Raw genomic sequence first — 18685 nt, 5'->3', positions numbered from 1 at the left:
TTATTTTATCCATAAACTATCAAAATTATAGTGCAAAGTATCAAAAACCGTCGAATAACACCACTTCCGGTGCTAATAACTCACATCAGAAACGTATATACGGCTGCGTATCCCTATTATATATCAACAATCATAAGGAGAATATCCCTACAAAATTTCAGATTCCAAGGACGATTATAAATTAAAGAGTTTAGTATACCAAATTTGGAGTTGCCAATTATTTTGTAAATTTGAAATCACACTTTAATTTGGTTCAAATTGAAATTCCAATTCTGTTCAAAGTATCTAGTTCACTTCAAATGTTCGCTCTCTACTTTTCTTCTAAACTTAAATCACTCATTTCGACTTTGGCCTGATGCGGAAATTCAACTTTGCTAAGTAAACGAAAGATATCGACAGCTCAATATGCTTTTGTTCATCAATTTATTTGTTTAAGGTATATCACTCAACTCCCCTCTCTGGCGCCTTCAAAACAATAACACTTTAAGAAAGAATGTTTATTTCAAACATCTAATTAACTTGTCTAATTTGACCAAAATTATTTGACTTAACTAGCGCTATCTAGTTATGAAATTTCTATTGAATTTATTCTTGTGCTTTCTACACTCCTCCCTCCTAGATTATTATTCTCATGAATATTTGCGAAACCTTATCCTGTGACCCGATTAACCTACTCCTACGCACTTTAATAATAGCCGACCAAGTGAAGTGAACCATTTTGCTTTAGCTCCGGGTTAATATAAACTAACTGCAGCAAAATTTTCAATAGCGGTTGATTAAATCAGATTGGAAAACACTCCTGCAGTTTCACATTTTAATATATTCTACCTAATTCAACAACATTGACTCTTGATCAAACTCTATAACCTCTGACAAACATCCTCCCTGGGAACCCCAAAATCACTAAATTAAAAAAAACAGATCGGAAAATAGATCTACCAAAACTACACAGTTCCCTAAATCATCTTTTTTTAAAAAAAAATTTCTACGGCTATAGTGCTTGATCAACTTGTCTTGTTAAAATAGATTAATACAATGTAGGCAAAAATTGGGTAAAAAGAATTGAATAACTTAGCTGTCAACGTCCCTAGCATCATACATTCGTGCACCTGTACATGAAAACCTTCTTCCTCTGATGCTTGAATGGATGTCCATCTCTTCTTCCACTGTAGCTAACATTTCTTCTGTAATCCTGCCTTGGCTGCTGTCTTGATGCTTGCAAACGGCTCCACTTCTCTTTCCGGCTCAACAATCGGTTTTCCATTAATAGCCTTGCAATCTCCGGATATCGCGATGCAATCCTTCTCTCCACTTTCTGTTCAACTGCCATCGAAACACCCCTTGAATCCTCCTTCTTAGGCTGTTTATCATCATGAACCCTACTGTGCAACACTTTAGCGGCAGACTTCTGATCGGATTTCCCTCCTCTGTCAACTCCAGCACTTTCCTTTTGATGCTCATCCGTTGGTTTGACCAAACACTATCACATAGCTGACTTTCATGCAATTGCGATTGCACCCATTCCTCCAGCTCCTTTCCCAACTGTGCAAAATTACTCCGGTCACCTGCTGCCTTATCGTGTTGACCCTTCTGTGTTTCAGATACCAACTACCGATCAATATCTCCTGAACCTTTCCAATTCTCCAAAGTGTCCACAGTGCATTCAGTTGTACAAATTTGTGTCTCATCAGCCACGTGTGTCGCATTACAGAACTTCTGGTATGACCCTCCTGTCTTTAGCTCCATCAAGGCCCAGGCTCCCAACATATCGCGTCTGCTAGCTTTGACACCACAGCCAAAATTGATCGCTAATGCAGCTACATTGCCGCATGCTACTGAGTTCAAACTCCCAGCAAAACTTGTCTCGCTCCTCGCTTCGTTGTCATCAAAATTCTCTACATCCAAAAAATCTGTATTCGAATTTTCTGTCATTGCCACTGTTATCATTTTTGCTTAGCTCTGCTTTATAAATTTCCTGATTTGTTTGACCAGAAACTTCCTCCGTGAACTCCGCCTCAGTTCCATTTTGCACTTCATCGCCGTAATCTGGAATTCTTATTCGACTACTTTTTTCAGCAACTCTCGTATCTTCAACTTCTCCGAACAAATCTTCACTAAAGGCTTCTTTTCTTGAGACACCACAGCTGGACCCAATGCCAAACCCTTCACAACTTTTGCCGGGTGGCCGAATTTCATCCATTAAAGAAGTATCAACGCTACTACTTGTATCAATTACGTGCCTTTGAGCATACTGCTGCCCCGTTCTCTGATCCATAGTGTCAATAGTGTCACTGGTTCCATTTAATTCTGCCCTACTTCCCGCTTTCCCTCTAACGAACATATTGTAGCTTCGCTCATAAAAAAGTGGATTGTCAGACAATCGTAAGTCAAACTGATATAGCGTTTCTGACAGTGTCCATGCTTGCTTCCCTGGAGTCGACCGCCAATAACCTCTTGGTAAATCACTTACTGCATTCAAAGCACAACAACACAATTTTGTAGGCAACCACTTCATCATCTCTTCTTCCGTCCATCCGAGCTTCATGCCCGTGCTCAAATAATGTTCACGCCAATCTTCCCAAACTTCGTAGCCTGGTGAAGGAAAACGCTTCACCAATTGATAACCAAACAAAATCAAACTATTGGTAAGTCAAATCGCAAATTTAAATCAACTGTCGGTGTGCTCTCAGCAGTTTCTCCAACGAATATTGCACGCTCTTCAACTAATCAGAAAATAATCCACAGCAAAAAGTAACAAAGAAATGAAGCCCACCCAGGAGCGCCACTGTCGTCTTCTGAATTTCTAACTAGGCTAACAATGAGGGGGATTTGTCGCCCAGAAGATCGATCAAATAAAATAAACCAAAGGCTTTGAATTGGTGAAGCAAGCGTTAATTTGTTACTCTGCTATTTCCCCTCTTCCACTCTTGTATTTTGTTGCAAATTAGATTGCCTTGAAATAAGTTAATTCACAATGGGGCTCGTAATATCAATTCTAGTTAAATGGGTAACGAATGTAAGAGAATTACTTGCACAGCAATGGAAAAGACAAATTCAAGACAATTTATAATAGTAATTAGAATAATAATATCAATATCCGTGGTTCACTTCCCAAATGAACTAAATCAAAACCGCTCACAGTATCCCAACTGGTCTTGCAATTACAAACTCCCACAGTTCAATCTCACTCTTAATCTCTTTAAAGTTTAGTCCCACTAAATCAAAGCTTTTTGTCTCTTGTGCAGAAAACTCTCTTGTGTTCAAACTTCAGAATTCTCACAGATTTCTCCAACATCTCTCTCTTTCTCTGTCTCTCTCACTGTGTCACTTCAATTTATACTCAACTAATCCGCTCTTATCTTAAGCAAACAAACTTTAATCTCTTAAGTAAACATTGCAACTTACACTTGCAATCTGTCACATTCCGTAGGAGGGTTTTGTTTGCTATGCAAACAACCAATATCAAATTATGCTTTGTCATTCAACTGCTACGAACCATTTTTCAACTTTCTCCTTATCTTAAGTAAACGACCTTTGAACTCATATGTAAACAAACCCACTTCGCTTTATCTTAATTATGCACTTGACATGACAATCAGTGTTTGCTTAGTAAACATTGAACGTTACTCTGAAAAGTTCTTATACCTCTCTTTCGGCTATAAAAATAACTAGCTGCAATCAACCCCTGTCAAAAATCTTGTGTTGAACAAATAACTAAACTCAACCCCAAAGCTAAGAGCAATTGCCATTCTGAGCCTTCTCAACATTTCATGCAATTCCCCAGTTAAAAACCGCCGAAAAATCTAATATTCCTAAAAACCCAAAAGTGTGACCTCTAGTGGTCAATTAGAGGTCAATAGTTGAAGATGAAGGGTCAATTTAGTAAAAAATAACTCCTGGCGCGGAAAGTCCATTCCATAGTTACACCTACCCACCAATTTTTATCACCTAACTCCTAATGGAACACGAGCAATAACCGCGCACACTTTTCATCGACCTCCCGGATGACCCCAAATTTCCAAAGTTAATAACTTGCAAAGTAGAAATCAAAACGTCTTCGGGTAAAGTTTTATAGTAACTATAAGGTGCCACCAAATTGCCTGCCAAGTTTCATGACCAACGGATCAACCGTTGCGAGTCGTTTGCAATTTAAAAATTTTTAACGAGTCGTGGGTGTCGAAACCCGAAAAATCCGAGTTCGTCAAAATTGACCGGGGTGGTTTTTTTTGGCATTAACTGTCCCAGGTTATCATATTAATACCATTTCAAAGTCATTCGGCCGCTCAAAAAGGCCAATTTCCGGTTTTCGGCACTCGGGTTTTCCCGAAGCACCAACTTCCGGTCGAAATCTGGAATTGAAAATATCACCAATCGAAAGCCCTTAAAAAGTTACACTAACCCTCCAAAAATCATAAGGCTACTACCAATACTCCACGAGCAATTCAAATTTTATGTTCCGCAGCATCGGCGTGCGCTAGTTCTGTGCAGGTTGGTGTGGGGTCAAATCTGACCTTAAAATCGGATTCCTCGTACCCAAATTAGTCTATCCCCTAATTTTCAGGTCAATCCGACGTCAACTTTTCGAAAAAATACTATTTCATTTTAGGTGCTAACTACATTCTTGTGATAATTACCAATATACTTAAAAATCGACATTTTACATCCTAAACCCTTCCCAAGATCATGCAAAAACATTAATTCATACGTGCAGGACATTACAACTGATTAATCGCCTTATTTCTGACTCAAACATTCATATTTCACAATAAAATACCTAAAAACCCTCAAATCAAACTACTTCCGGTGTTAATAACTGGAGGGTGGGTGGTCAGATTCGCCTGAAAATTATTCTCGCAATAGAGGACCACTAGGTGTACCTCCCAATCATTAAACAGTTATCAACCAATAACACCTTCCTATCCCGGGGGGGGGGGGTCGGACAACTTTTTATCGGTAGGGTATTTCGAAAAACTGATAACTTGCCTCTTCTTATTTCAAACTGCAAATAAATTTCTCACAAAACTTTCTAAACCATTCCCATGATCACCCAATACATTTTTGCGCAAAGTACATGCTAGTACGACTGGTTTATACCGTTATTTTATCCATAAACTATAAAAATTAAACTGCAAAGTATCAAAAACCGTCAAATAACACCAATTCCGGTGCTAATAACTCACATCAGAAACGTATATACGGCTGTGTATCCCTATTATATATCAACAATCATAAGGGGAATATCCCCACAAAATTTCAGATTCCAATGACGATTATAAATTAAAGAGTTGAACGTACCAAGTTTGGAATTGCCAATTATTTTGTAAATTTGAAATCACACTTTAATTTGGTTCAAATTGAAATTCCAATTCTGTTCAAAGTATCTAGTTCACTTCAAATGTTCGCTCTCTACTTTTCTTCTAAACTTAAATCACTCATTTCGACTTTGGTCTGATGCAGAGTTTCAACTTTGCTAAGTAAACGAAAGATATCGACAGCTCAATATGCTTTTGTTCATCAATTTGTTTGTTTAAGATATATCATTCAACTCCCCTCTCTGGCGCCTTCAAATCAATAACCCTTTAAGAAAGAAAGTTTATTTCAAACACCTAATTAACTTGTCTAATTTGACCTAAATTATTTGACTTAACTAGCGCTATCTGGTTATGAAATTTCTATTGAGTTTATTCTTATGCTTTCTACAAGAAGCAAGAAGCATATTTTTTAGTGCAAATAGTCCCTAAAAACGTTTTTTACATTTTACGAAGCTGCTGTATAGTTACCTTAATCTTGTTAACTCTTTTCTTTAAATGATATATAGTCCCTTTGAAGTTTTTTTCTATTTTGATCAAAAAGTTTTTATTTTTGAAGAAGAGATAGTTTGCCAACGGCTGATAACCTTCAGAAAGTTTTAAAGAATCGGAAAAATCAGTTGTATGTGGAAATAGTCGACTGTCTCACGAGAGCCGTTATTTGTCCGCGCAATAAAGCAACCATTTGTCTGGAAAAATTGTCTGGAAAATCTGAAAAACCCAGTCGTCTTTCGGAGAAAAAGGCAATTGGCTGTCAATTTACTGTGGAACAGTGTAGCCATAATTTGTTCAAGATATTGACTTTATACATTTCTACTGATACTGTCATTTTGAAAAACCCATCCATTTTTATATTCAGACTTTGAGTTAAACTTTTACCGCTTTCAGAATTTTGTTGATGAGAGCCGGCGGAACATTTTATTTCAACCAAAATCATCTCGCCTCCTTTTCCGGGATATAATATCAAATAAATGGTGTATTTTGAAGTTTTATTTTTAAAAAAAATTAATTATGAAAACCTGAAAGACGGTTATAAGGTTTTTGGTTATAAAACAGGAAAAAATCATCAATAATTTTAGCAAACTATTACTGACAAACAATTAATGAGGTTCAAGTAGAGTGATTGGGAGAAGTGAACTAAGTGGCGCCCAATTTAAAGTACTTCGTCGCGCTTTTTTTTTCTTACTTGCAAAAAGATTTGTTATTTCAAAGAATGCTGCGGCAACTAACTAACCGACAAATTAAATGCACAAAATTAATGGAAAGAGTGAAGCTTACGTTTTCCTGTGCCGTTAAATAAAACTTAGCAACTCTGCAAAATAATTGTGGTTTTTGAGAAAAAAAATTCAAATGCAAATTTTCAAATCATTCACTGCTGGAAAATTTCTGCAAGTTGAACTCTCGAGTAGGTCCTTACGGTATTCAATAAGATTGGTATCAGATTTTCATTTGAATCATTTGTTTATTTGCTATTTGGTTATAAAAAATTTTAGCGAGCGGAATGACGGCGAATGGTAAGTAACTATTATTTTAACAACACAACATATAAAATAAATTATCGTTTAGCTCTATCAACAGCTATGCAATGAAATTATCATAACAGTTAAGCTTCATATAAACCTATTGGAATCTGCGCGTCCAAAAAATTTGAAAAAAATAATCATTCATAGCAAAAAATTGTTATTCCTATAATTTGCATTTAAAAAGACAAATTTTTCTGGTTTTGTAGTTAGGCTAAGACATGCTGCTCAGATCAAGGTGTGCGCTGTTGACCAGACCCATCAAGACAAAAATCAACTATGGTCAAGGTCCTTTCAGAAACTCGCAGTTTGGTTATTGCTCGTGATCTGTTTGCTCGAAGTTTCGTAATAATCATGCCCATCCAGACAATAAATAATCATTATCAGACTTTAGCTCCTTTTCCTAGCTGCCCATTTAATTTGTTCAAATACAATTTGTTCGGGGATGAACTTAATCGTTTTGTTTTCCATAGCTGGTACGCAAGAAAAATTTTATTGCTAATATTGATAATTTCTCTCAATTTTCATAAAATTTTTTTTTCCTTCTGTGGACCCAAAGGCTAAAAAAGGTTTGTGAAACATAACAGAAGAGTCATTCTCTATTTTTTGGCTGCAAAAAAACTGGTTTTGAAGACATTAAAAAGGAAAAGTTTTGCCGACACTCATTGAAAGAATATTTTTGATTCACATTGACATTTTACCGTTTTTTTTCTTTACAAAGAGATAATTGATGCGTGAGAATCAATGCTCATTTGGATCTTGAGAACTTTATTTCTTGCCATTAAATGAAGGATGGATTTTTGCAGTTGGTCTGTTTCATTTAGAGATTTTTTAAAATCTTAATTTAGCGTTTTTTACGGCCTTTAATTACTTCTCTTTTCGTAAGTGCTTTTTTGCGATGGCTTTGAGAACGGGGGACAAGATAAACAAGTTAAACTCCTAATTCCATAAGTTGCGCATGAATCCAAATCTAGGGGTTTTATGGGTTTTTCCAATTTTTGAAACCATGACGAAGCGGCTTGCGTTCGACGTGCGGCATCGGTCATAAAAATTATTTGCAACTGCATAAAAATTAATTGCAACTGCAACTTTTTCTACTGTATAGGAGATGATAATTATTATCAATAGAAAAAAAAGATAACGATGTTTTCTGTTTATTTTTGATTTTGGTAACATTTTGTTTAGCTTACGAGTCAAAAAAAATATTTTTGAGGTTTCTCAAAGCTTTTTAGATTCTTCAAGCAAATTGGAACTACAAAAAAAAACAGATTTGTTGCTGCTACAAAACAAGATGAAGACATTAAAACTAAAACTCCGAGCAATTTCTTTTTCTTCATTTCTTCCTTTAGGTCAAGTTGTCAAAAATTAATAAGTATTTTTTGTTTTCAGAACAAGCAATTTGTTGTGATAGGGAACCATACACAACACGTTAAGGAGAAGGTTTTGCTTTCAAAAATTAGCACTTTGTGAAATAGAACCACGAAGATTTGATGCAAAATCAATTTCAGAATTCTCCAAGTCATGACAAGTCAAAAGAACTTCAAAAAATATGTCGGAAAAATTTGTTTGTAAATGGGTCGGAAAAATTTGCTCAAAAAGAGAACAAAATACATTGAAAAACGTTCAATACAATTTGAAAAAGGCACAAAATAGCCAAAAATGTCCAGATTAGTTTTTTGATGTTAAAATTACAAAAAAAAGTTGTGATGATCAAATTTTGATAAATTTAGATAACGGAGTCGCACCAAAGTTTTTCAACAAAACTCATGAACTTTTTGCTATTGTTACAATCTGTTGTGTAAGTGCACTCTTTGGATTTTTTCATTCCACGGGAGAGTGTCTCCACGTTTGAATCGGCTCAAGTCAGTTTTGAGTAAATTCACTCGTGTTTAGAACAAAAAACCTAAAGCTTTTTTCCCAAAGACAAAATACCAAACCTTCAATATAAATCAACACGGTTTGACTTTTCTTTGTAGTCTTTCAAGGATGATATATGATGAATCATAAAAATCGTGCATGACCTAGTAAAAATAATTGATCAGCTAGTATGGCTGCTAAGAGTTTTGTATGACGAGAAACCCGGGGAGGCCAAATTAACCAATGTCAAATATACTATGTGAAAACTAATGCCATCCGCTATGCAAAACATCAGTTGTTTTTTTTTCTACTGAATCAACACAAATTTCCTTTAATTTTTGAAAAGTATGAGCAGCTATGATTATACAAGGAAGCTACGCGAAACTTTTGTGCACATTATATGAACGAAGTCACGGCAATAGAAGAGCAAAACTTCTTAATCACAACTTAAAACTTCTTAAGACAACTTTTTTTGGAAGATTAAAACTTCTTAAGACGACATTTTTAATGTAGAAAAAATACATTTCACCTGAAAAGTTAAAATAAATCTACATTTCCTTAACCCGCCTGAGTTTACGCTAACTTAACTTCAACTTAACGTTGAAAGTTAAGACATCGCAATCTCAATTTAAACCTTCACTTTGCGCAAATATCCTTTAATCGTTTTCTATCTTAACTTTAACGGAGCGTACAAAGACGTTAGGTAAAAACCACCTCGGCAAATTTGATATATAAATTTTTGATTTAACTTGAGTTTGGGTTTTAAAATTTGTAAAATTTGTAATGACTGCCATAATTTCAACTTCACTTGCATTTAACTTGTTTAACTTAATTTTATCAATTTTTGTTGTTTGTATTTCGGTATCATGACAATATACGCAATTCCAATTTACACAACGCTACTATACACAATGCCATTATACCTGTTGCCAATATACTCAAATTTCCATTTAACACAATGTCAGACCCTATATTGCCAGGAACGAATTACGAAAAAAAGAAGTTATTGAAACGACTATTTAGCATAACAAAGTGACCCCTGGAATTGACATGGAGCTACTACATTAGGGAAACATTGCATTATGTTGTCTACTTTACTATGTTAAAACATCCTTGTAGTGCGACTGCTAATTTGTAATCGGATTAATGAACGGAAAAGTCGAAGAGTGTTGGGCAGATTGGCATTGGGTAAAATGGCATTGGGTATAATGGAATTGGGTAAATGGCATTGGGTAAAATAGCATTGGGTATAATGACATTGGGCAAATTGTCTTTTAACCATAAAGTCCGCTTTTTGTGAACAGAAACGTCTTTTTCAGGTACTGACAAAATGGACGTGAGGTCTCCTCAATTTCTCTACAGGGACACTGAACCAAACAGTGGATTGAGAAACCCTAAGATTGCTAAACTGGTCAGACTGGTGTTTCTGCTGGTTGTGGTGGGGGTCATTGGAATGAATCAGTTCTTCATTTTCAGCATGTGGATTGACAACTCGATGTAAAAATTATAAACAAACTCTGATTTTTTTTGGAATAAACAAACTCTTTTTTGGAAATAAAACGAATGACCATTATCTGAAAGTTTTCGCTAGATTGGTTTTGTTTCAATTTTGTCGCAAAAAGTAAAAACGTTCCAGACAGAACTTGTTCAAATTTAACGTGATGTTACGATAGCTGAAAACAACCTGCCAATGAGTCAAAAATGAAAGAAAGCCTGATTTCTGAATAATTGCATAAAAAGCCATCGCATTACTGATTTGCGAATTCAGAAAACAATACAAATTAGTTTTTATTAATGAACTGTTCTCATCTTAAATTTTCTGTTTCAATTCAGGCATTTCAGGTTGAGTAAAGTTGTTTTCCCTGTATTCCCAACAGTCCACTTCAACTGCTTTTCTTGTAAGATCCTGCGAGATTACAGTTGAAGTTAATGCAAGATTTTCTTACAAAAAAAGCAAGATCTTGCAGGGGAAGATTTTTGATTGATTGAGTGCAAATAGTTTTGACAAAATTTGAGTACAAAAAATATTACGACTAGAATTTTCTTGTCCCACTAAAGAACTAAACAGTTGGAACATTGAGTCGTTTTTAGGAAACAAGTTTTGATCTTTGGAAAAAGTACTACTCCATCAACTTGGCCCGTAAAAAATACTACTCCAAAAAAACAATCTTGCAAGACAAGTTTGGAGTAATTTTTTACGAAAGATCAAAAAATTTGTTCGCAGAAACGATTCAGTGTTCCAAATTTTTAGTAATTTAATGGGACAAAAATTCTAGTCCTAGTAATTTGTTTGTAGAAGTTTTGAGATTTCAATTTCAAAAACACAACGAAAGGAAACACAACGATGAGGAATAATGAAAGTGATGTTTTGAATTAATTTTAATTTGAAAAAATGATATTTACATTGGCAAAAATTTACATTGGTAAATTTGATCAACTTAATTAAAAAAGGATAATCTGTGCACAAATTGTTAGAATGACGAAGCTGAAAATTGTGGGAACAATTTGTAATTAAGTATGTTTTTCCGCCCCCAGCTTAGTGAGCATATATCTTTTACGCCCCCAGACGCAGGTAAAATTTTCCAGCATAGTAACGTGCTATATCACAGAATATAAGTTCTAACTGGGTTCTTAAAAATAGAGGGAACAGAATAGGTCCAAAAAATCAATGGAAGCTGAAGAGCTTGGATATAACAACCTTTTAAGAATATTGCAAGACATCATTTTGTTTGAAATCTTGCATTCGTTTAAGTTAATCTTCCCACAAGGTTACCAACCAGTCCCAACAAATGTATTTGGGTGCTTTTTTGCAAAGCCTTTATTGACTTAAATCGTTGAAAAAAAATTCAATTTTGAAGATAACTAATGTAATGGTTGATAAACCATGACGCATATATTTCAAAAAGGGAATGTGTTGTTTCAAGTAAATTGCACTACATCTGGTATTCTAGCTCTTTATATGTTTTCTGAGCACGACAGAATTTTTTTCTAAAATTATGAAAGATATTTTTCCTCCAGAAGTACAATTTGTAGTTTTTTAGTACGTGAGATATGATAAACAAAACTCATGGATAATTCTATCTGACTGACGTATTCAAAACAAAAAAAATCTAGTTATGCGAATTGTCGTTGTAAACCTCGTTTTCAAAAACCATTTGGAATAGGTTTTTTTCTTGGTTTTTATATAATTTCAACAACAGAGTTCTTTAGATCTCAAGCATTGTATGGTGATGTATGGTTGGTGATATAAGATTTTATCGTCTAAGAACACAGCACAATTTGATTCCTCTAAACTTTTCGGAGACAAATTTGACGTGCAAGATCCTACAAAAAAATTTTTTCGTGCAAGGGCCATAAGAAGAATTGTTTCATGTTATCATGTAAGGGGATGATGAATAATCTCAAATGAAATTTTGTGATAATTTCATATGACTTTTGGGATCAATTCTGCCCCCCCCCCCAGCTTAGTAGGAATATATGTTTTATGACCCTCAGGCGCACGTGCAATATTTTTACATAGTAACGTGCTATATAGCAACATATAATTTGTAACTCGGTGTCAATTAAAAACACTGAGGAGGGGGGACAGAATAGATCCGAATTTTGTTAAATATTAGGCGACGGCATGTGCATGCCCACTTTGGAGTAGAATAAAAACTTGTGATAATTTGTGATTATGTTCGAGATTTGAAAACTTTTCTGAGTTTGTTTATCTGATGACCAATTCAGGGATGACGTCAAAGGTGAGACAAGATACTTCCCCAATTTCCCAATTTCTGAGTATTTTACAATTATATTTCAAAAAAAATGATTTTGGAAAATTTTTCTGCACAAAACATTAAAACCGAAAATTGCTCAAGATCATTTTATATCTTCAGAACAGAGTTCACAATTTTTGCTTATCAGATATTAAAACGTCAGCTTTTGTCGAGTGTTGAGTAGCTTTTGTGGCCGAGAAGGGATTAATTGACAACGAAATATGAGAATCTAAGCCGACAACCAAACCGCACGATAGTTGTGATGGTTGGAAGACCCTGATAATTTGACCAATCAGATTTGTCGACCAATCAGAACTAAGCTGTCAATTGAATTTCTCATTTTTCCTCTGTCGGCTAAACAACATGTCGGCCAATGTTCCTGTCAGCACTATTTCGCGTATGTCGAAAGCATTTGTGTAATTACATCATAATGTTTCTTTCAGTACGTTTGACGAGCCAGGAGCAAACGGCCGAATACTTGCAAGTACAACTGTCTGGCAATGTGGCCAGTCTTAAGATGCTCATCACTGAGGCAGAGACTGAACTGGAAACACTTCAGAGTCTTCTATCATCTGTCATTCAGCAACAAGGCATCTATCTCTCAACTGATATCGCTGATCATAGTAACAGCAGAGAAAGATTGCGCTGAATCATAGTATTTTCAGACTGTTTTTTTACTGTAGCCAGATTCTGATCATGTCATTTTTGGCATGGCAATTATGAGGCTCCGAAAAATACCGGTTCCAATAAAAAACTATGACCTGCTTTAAATAGATTCCTTAGCTATGACTGTAACAAAAGTATCCTACTTTTTGCTTCAAAATCAAGACAATTTTAGTTTTAATAATACCAGTGTACGCTCAAGTTTCTGTTTCTCATTCTGGTACACAGATTTTGACAAAACATCGGAGCTTACAGTTCTCGCCTAACTTTTTGTCAACCTTAGGTTGATTTCTGCAAGATTTCTGATGTGTTAATTCTATTTTTCTCGAATTCAGTCTTTGAAACATAGGCCATGATTTATCATTATTATATTTGGGGGATCTTTTCAACAATTGCCCTCCCCCTTTGGTACCTAGTAGAGAATCGCCACCTTTTTGTGCTATGCTTTACCACAATATTAGCTGGCCTAAGGTTTAGATAGCCGAATATAGTTTAAGCGCAATTGCGGACCGCTGTTCACGGCCATGCTTCCCACGCGCCGTGGAATGTAATCCGGAAATCGCGGGTTGGTTATCGCGGCGAAGCGCGCCCACCGACCCACCAGGCGGAAATTCTTTTCGCTTTGTATTTAAATTAGGCTAATTGCCCTAGCATGGCGCATTTTATTCTATCCAGTTCAAAACAGTATGAGCATACACGGAAAGTTATTAGTCGTCTCTGATTGGTTGATAAATCGCTCAAATTCTATTCAAGAATAGCCCTCCCCATTTTGCAAAAGGGGGGTGGGCGATTGTTGAAAATATCCTATTTGGGTTGCTTTTAAATATGGGTACACGTGGAAGTAGCAACTCACAAAAACTTAGGCTCAATTTGAGTTAGTTTCGGCAATTTTCAGCAAAAATTGACAAAAATATTTTTTCTCTTAATTCACTGTAATTTTAATTTATGAAGAAAACTCGCCTACCCGTTGAACAAAAGAGCTAAATAACTCTCCTTTTACAACTTTTTAGGTCTGATTAAGAAACTAAACTCATGCTTTTATCTGACCATTGTGATAGTACTTTTAGATGTTTTTATATTGTGTTTTGGGGGAAACGAAAAAAGATTTTGCACAGAAAGGACACTGACTTTTTATGCGTTCAAACTTTCCTGGGACTTGCATGCTACAAAAATTGCATGCTGGTCCAATTGTTTTTAAAGCCAATATAAAGAAATTTGGATTTTAATGGAAAAAAAAATAAAAGGGTTCAAATTTTGATATTTTTGTCTGAATGAATAATCAGATGAATGCTTCACAATCACGAATTCGAATCACAAAAACTATGTTAATTTGAATGACAATTATTTGCATTTTGAATTTTTTTATCAGATTACATTAAAATTTTATTGCTCCTTATTTTTTTTCTAAAATTAAATCGAAACATAGCGCTTATAATGCTTTTGAAAAAATGTTGAAATTTCAAAAAATAGCATTTGACCACAAGCGACTGTTTTATTTTGCAAGGGTGTCTGATTTTGATGATTTTAGCGAGCGAAAATTTGTATGTTTTGTTTCAAAATTCTCCAAATTGTTGCTCAAAATTTGCAAGAGTTTGGCGGGTACAATAAAAGCAAAATGACGAAGATTTTCAATTTAATATTTATTGGAGCACTTAAAAAGTTTTTTGAAAACGTGCATCGATTGGATTTTCGTCGAAATCGCCCGCAGTTTTCGTAGAAAGATTGCTATTGATACTCTTTTTGCCTCACGAAATTGATTTTTAGACAGTTGACAGCAGATATATAACCAATATATAATTAGTTAAAAAATAATTTGATGCCATAGTATTATATTACAAAATTTTGGCTTAACTTGTTAACATTATGCGTAAAGTATTCATCTAATTTTTTTGCGAAAAAACTTTGCTTTCTGTTCCAATCAACAGATAGAAATTAAAATTATTTTCTATTCGTTTGATTTTGTATTTTTATTATTCTGCAAAATATTTTAACAGAAAAATATTATTGGTAGACCAAAAAAATGAATTTTTTTGTTATACTTTTGGAGGAGATTTTTTTGATAACAGGGAGGTTTGGAAAAGAAATTAATTTTTTGGATACTTGCAGTCTTCGAGAAATTTTACGGAAAAACTGGATATCTGGAGCGCCAGAAAAACTATTACAAAACGATTGCTAACCGCTTTCCTGACAGTTGTTTAAAAATCACCAGTCACATTGTCAATGTTTGAAACTTACTTGTGGCTTGTGAGAGCATATTGATTGCAAAAAAATGGAAAAGTCCGCAAAATTCATTAACATTGATATCCTGTTTTTAGAGGAACAAAAAGTAGTCAACTGGTTTCGTAAAATCAGGAAGAAAAAAACATACCCAACTTTTGGAAGAAAAAATGGCTCGTGATATGATATGGGCACGTTTTCGGTCTTTAATATCCGATATCGGTATCTGTTCACAGTCATAATGAAAATTAAAATTTGATCAAAGTCTTTCTGTTTCAGTGTTTTCAGTTAATCGAGAGCCAATTTTTACAGAATTATATCCAAGATTGAAGAGCCACATAATATCAATGTTCATCTCAACTAAATCTCGATTTATCTACAGTTTGAAAAAAGAAGAACGAATATATCATGAATCTTATCTTTAGGTCCCCCTCTCTTTTTTATATATTCTTCTACGTTACTACCGATTTCTTGTTTCAGACATTAACACAGCAGAAATTGGTCAACTGGCCCAAGATATGAACAACAATGACAAAGATATCCCGGCTCTTAACACCTTGCAAGACAAAGTTGATATCCTGGAATCAGCTATCCTTTCCGGATATGTCCCGGACAATACCGGATCCGATTCCGTCATTACCATTAACGAGACATCTGAGTACCCTGGAATGGATGACTCATCGGGTTCTGTGGGTCAGGTGACGTCAGTGCAGATGCAGTTGTTGATGGCAAAGATTGACAAGAACTCAGATGATATTTCTGAGCTTCGACAGGCTGACTTGGACTTCAGTGATTTGATTACTGAAGTTATGAATACGGGTGGAAGTGGAGGTTTGTACATCCGTTGCTTAGTTATAGATCGTTCCTAGCACGATTTCTAGTTTAACCTGGGTCGAGAAAAAATTGGAAAATATGTAAGATAAACGGTGAAAAGTTAGTTTTTTCACCGCAAATTTCGTACATAATTTTGCAGTGAAATGCGGTGAATGCGGTGAAATTATGTAAGATCACCGCTAGAGTAAGCTATAATACAGCTATAATACAGCTTATTTCTAAACACATTCAATGAATTGAATTTGGAAATAATCTGTATTATTGTAGGATTAACTTGGTTATCATAATTATGGTTATCATCTCAGCCGATCAACAGTTTGATGAATCACATATAATCTGTCCCATAAAGTTGAAATAAGCGAACGATCGAAAAACGCCAAAAACGTGCGATTGAGCATCAATATGGTCATTTGACTGTCAATGTTTTTTCCATTAAGCTTTCATTCATCAATTTTTTCTACACGTTTTAAATTTGAACTTTGAACTTTTAACGCTAACCTGTGGCTTTGAAACGTTCGCTTATTTCAACTTTAGGTGACACGTTATATCAGCTGTCCAGAACTGGTAAAGACTGGGAAAATGGAAAACAGTTTCACCAATTTGATGAAAACGTTACACAACAATTAGATGAGTAAACAAATCACATTTTTTGTTGTGACTTTGTTCAAAGCGCGGAGATTTTTTGAAACATTTGACGTCACATGTTTACACTTGCGATGCAAAGTATTACCCCGAATGTATCGAAGGTATATCGCTTGACTCGTTTCGAAGAGCACTTGCCACAAAAGACTCATCTCCTATATTTTCTTGCTCAGGTTCAATTTTTTGCACCCCGAATAACCCCGCATATCTTAACCCCATATCATTTAACTCCTCTGTCATTTCACCCCTCTATCATTCATCCCGCAAATTAGCAGTCAAAAATAAAAAGCATTATTTGTCATAGTTAAGCGGATAATTTAATCTCATGTTCGGCTGTGATAGTTTCATATCAAGTCCCACGGGCCGCTGAGACATGGCCATGGCCTGGCCCGCGAAGTAAGGCCAAGTGATAACTTCACTAATTTGAAAGTCCTTGTTTTATAAAAGGTTGAAATCGGGGTGAAATGACAGGGGGTTATATAAATCGGGGTGAAAAAGCGGGACATCCCTCGTTTAGCGCCCAAAATCAGGCTTTGTGAACTGAAACTATCATTCAATCGTCGGCTAAATCCACAAGGAAAACTTTCCAAAACGTTAAAATCTTTACTTGGTGAACCAGTGATAAAAAAAATGAAATCTTAACCGGTGATTAAAAATTTGCAGGAGTTGTACAAGAATAATGCAAAAATGAACATGGTTTTAAAGTAAACTGCAGTTCTATATCTCTGTAAACTGATTTTTTTTTATCATCCTTAAGCAAAGTGCTAAATAGATAAATGCTTTTTTCTTGTCGCACAATTTTTGTTGCATGCTTCAGCTTTGTAAAATTGTAACAATTACATAGCAAAATTTGCAACAATGGTACAATCATGCGAAACAAATTTTTCTCGATAATAGAATTGTTGTTAATGATCATCGAATTGTAGTATTTTGGTTTACTGTTTATTACCCTGAACAGAATTACCTCAATCTTGAGTCTGCCTAGTCTATTACAGCCGGCTATCCTGCAAGATCTTGAGAAATCTTGCACGAGTCTTAAAGATTACGCACCATGTTGCAAGATCTTGCAAGATTTTTGCAAGATGAGAGTCATTGCAAGATAAGCGTCGAAGTCTTGGCAGCTAATGGTTTTCATGACTTTGAAAATAATTGTTTTCGAAAAATTCAAAGGTTTTTCTTATTTCTACCCCATTTTTTCTTTTTTCGTCAACCTTTTTTTGCTAGTCTCATTAATGAGAGGTTACATAAAACATTATTGGCATTCAAAGAAAGCGCAACCGAACATGTTTTGGGGGTCAAAATCTGGCTTTACGGCTTCGACAGCGTCTTCTTGCAAGTTTCAATAGAACTTTTCTTTGTTGTCTCTATTTGTTGTTCTTTTCGTAACCGCATTAAAAAAGGACTAAAGACCAGTCTTAAAGCCCTTATATAAAGGCATCGGTGACAATAAAACATCTGGATGTTTTCAGTTCATATCAAATGGTTTTGAAATTAACTGTAAAATTATTTGTTTGAAATTAATTTAAAACTAATTGTTTTAATTACTTTAAAATATAAGCGAATTGACTGACTTTGCTATTTTTGTTCTTTTTTGTCTAATTTTAACCGAGCTTATTTATCGACTGGTCTGATATCTTTTCTTGTAAAGTACAAGTCATTTTGTTCAGTTTGAGTTTTATCTGACGCTATCTTGAACTTGTTATTATTTTTTTTAAATGGACATAAAGTTTTGGATTTAATTAATGTTTGTTGTTGCTGATTGATTTTGTTGCTCGTCTTGCCTCGCTTTCTTAATAAACTCATCAATGTAATGCGTTTTTTTACGGCACTGATGTATTTGCATTTGTATTTCTGTGCGATATTTTTGTTCATATACTAATTTGAA

The 18685-nt window shown here is 34.9% G+C and overlaps 1 protein-coding gene across 1 annotated transcript in view; it reads left to right on the top strand.

Annotated features, from left to right (window-relative positions):
* The first annotated feature begins 6745 nt into the window (after nt 1–6745).
* Nucleotides 6746–18685, top strand: part of LOC142351613 (uncharacterized) — a 35113-nt gene continuing 23173 nt past the window's right edge. Inside the window, exons 1-5 of the mRNA XM_075403751.1 lie at nt 6746–6823; nt 10006–10183; nt 12416–12429; nt 12888–13034; nt 15805–16155. Of these exons, the coding sequence (XP_075259866.1) occupies nt 6811–6823; nt 10006–10183; nt 12416–12429; nt 12888–13034; nt 15805–16155 (703 nt within the window). The 5' untranslated portion in view covers nt 6746–6810. The remainder of the gene's footprint in view (nt 6824–10005; nt 10184–12415; nt 12430–12887; nt 13035–15804; nt 16156–18685) is intronic.

The sequence above is a fragment of the Convolutriloba macropyga genome, chromosome 13 (genome assembly GCF_964194025.1).
Source record: "Convolutriloba macropyga chromosome 13, txConMacr16.3, whole genome shotgun sequence".
Taxonomy (NCBI): Eukaryota; Metazoa; Xenacoelomorpha; order Acoela; family Convolutidae; genus Convolutriloba; species Convolutriloba macropyga.
The sequence above is the reverse complement of the archived record's forward strand: the minus strand, read 5'-3'. Positions and strand labels throughout refer to the sequence as shown.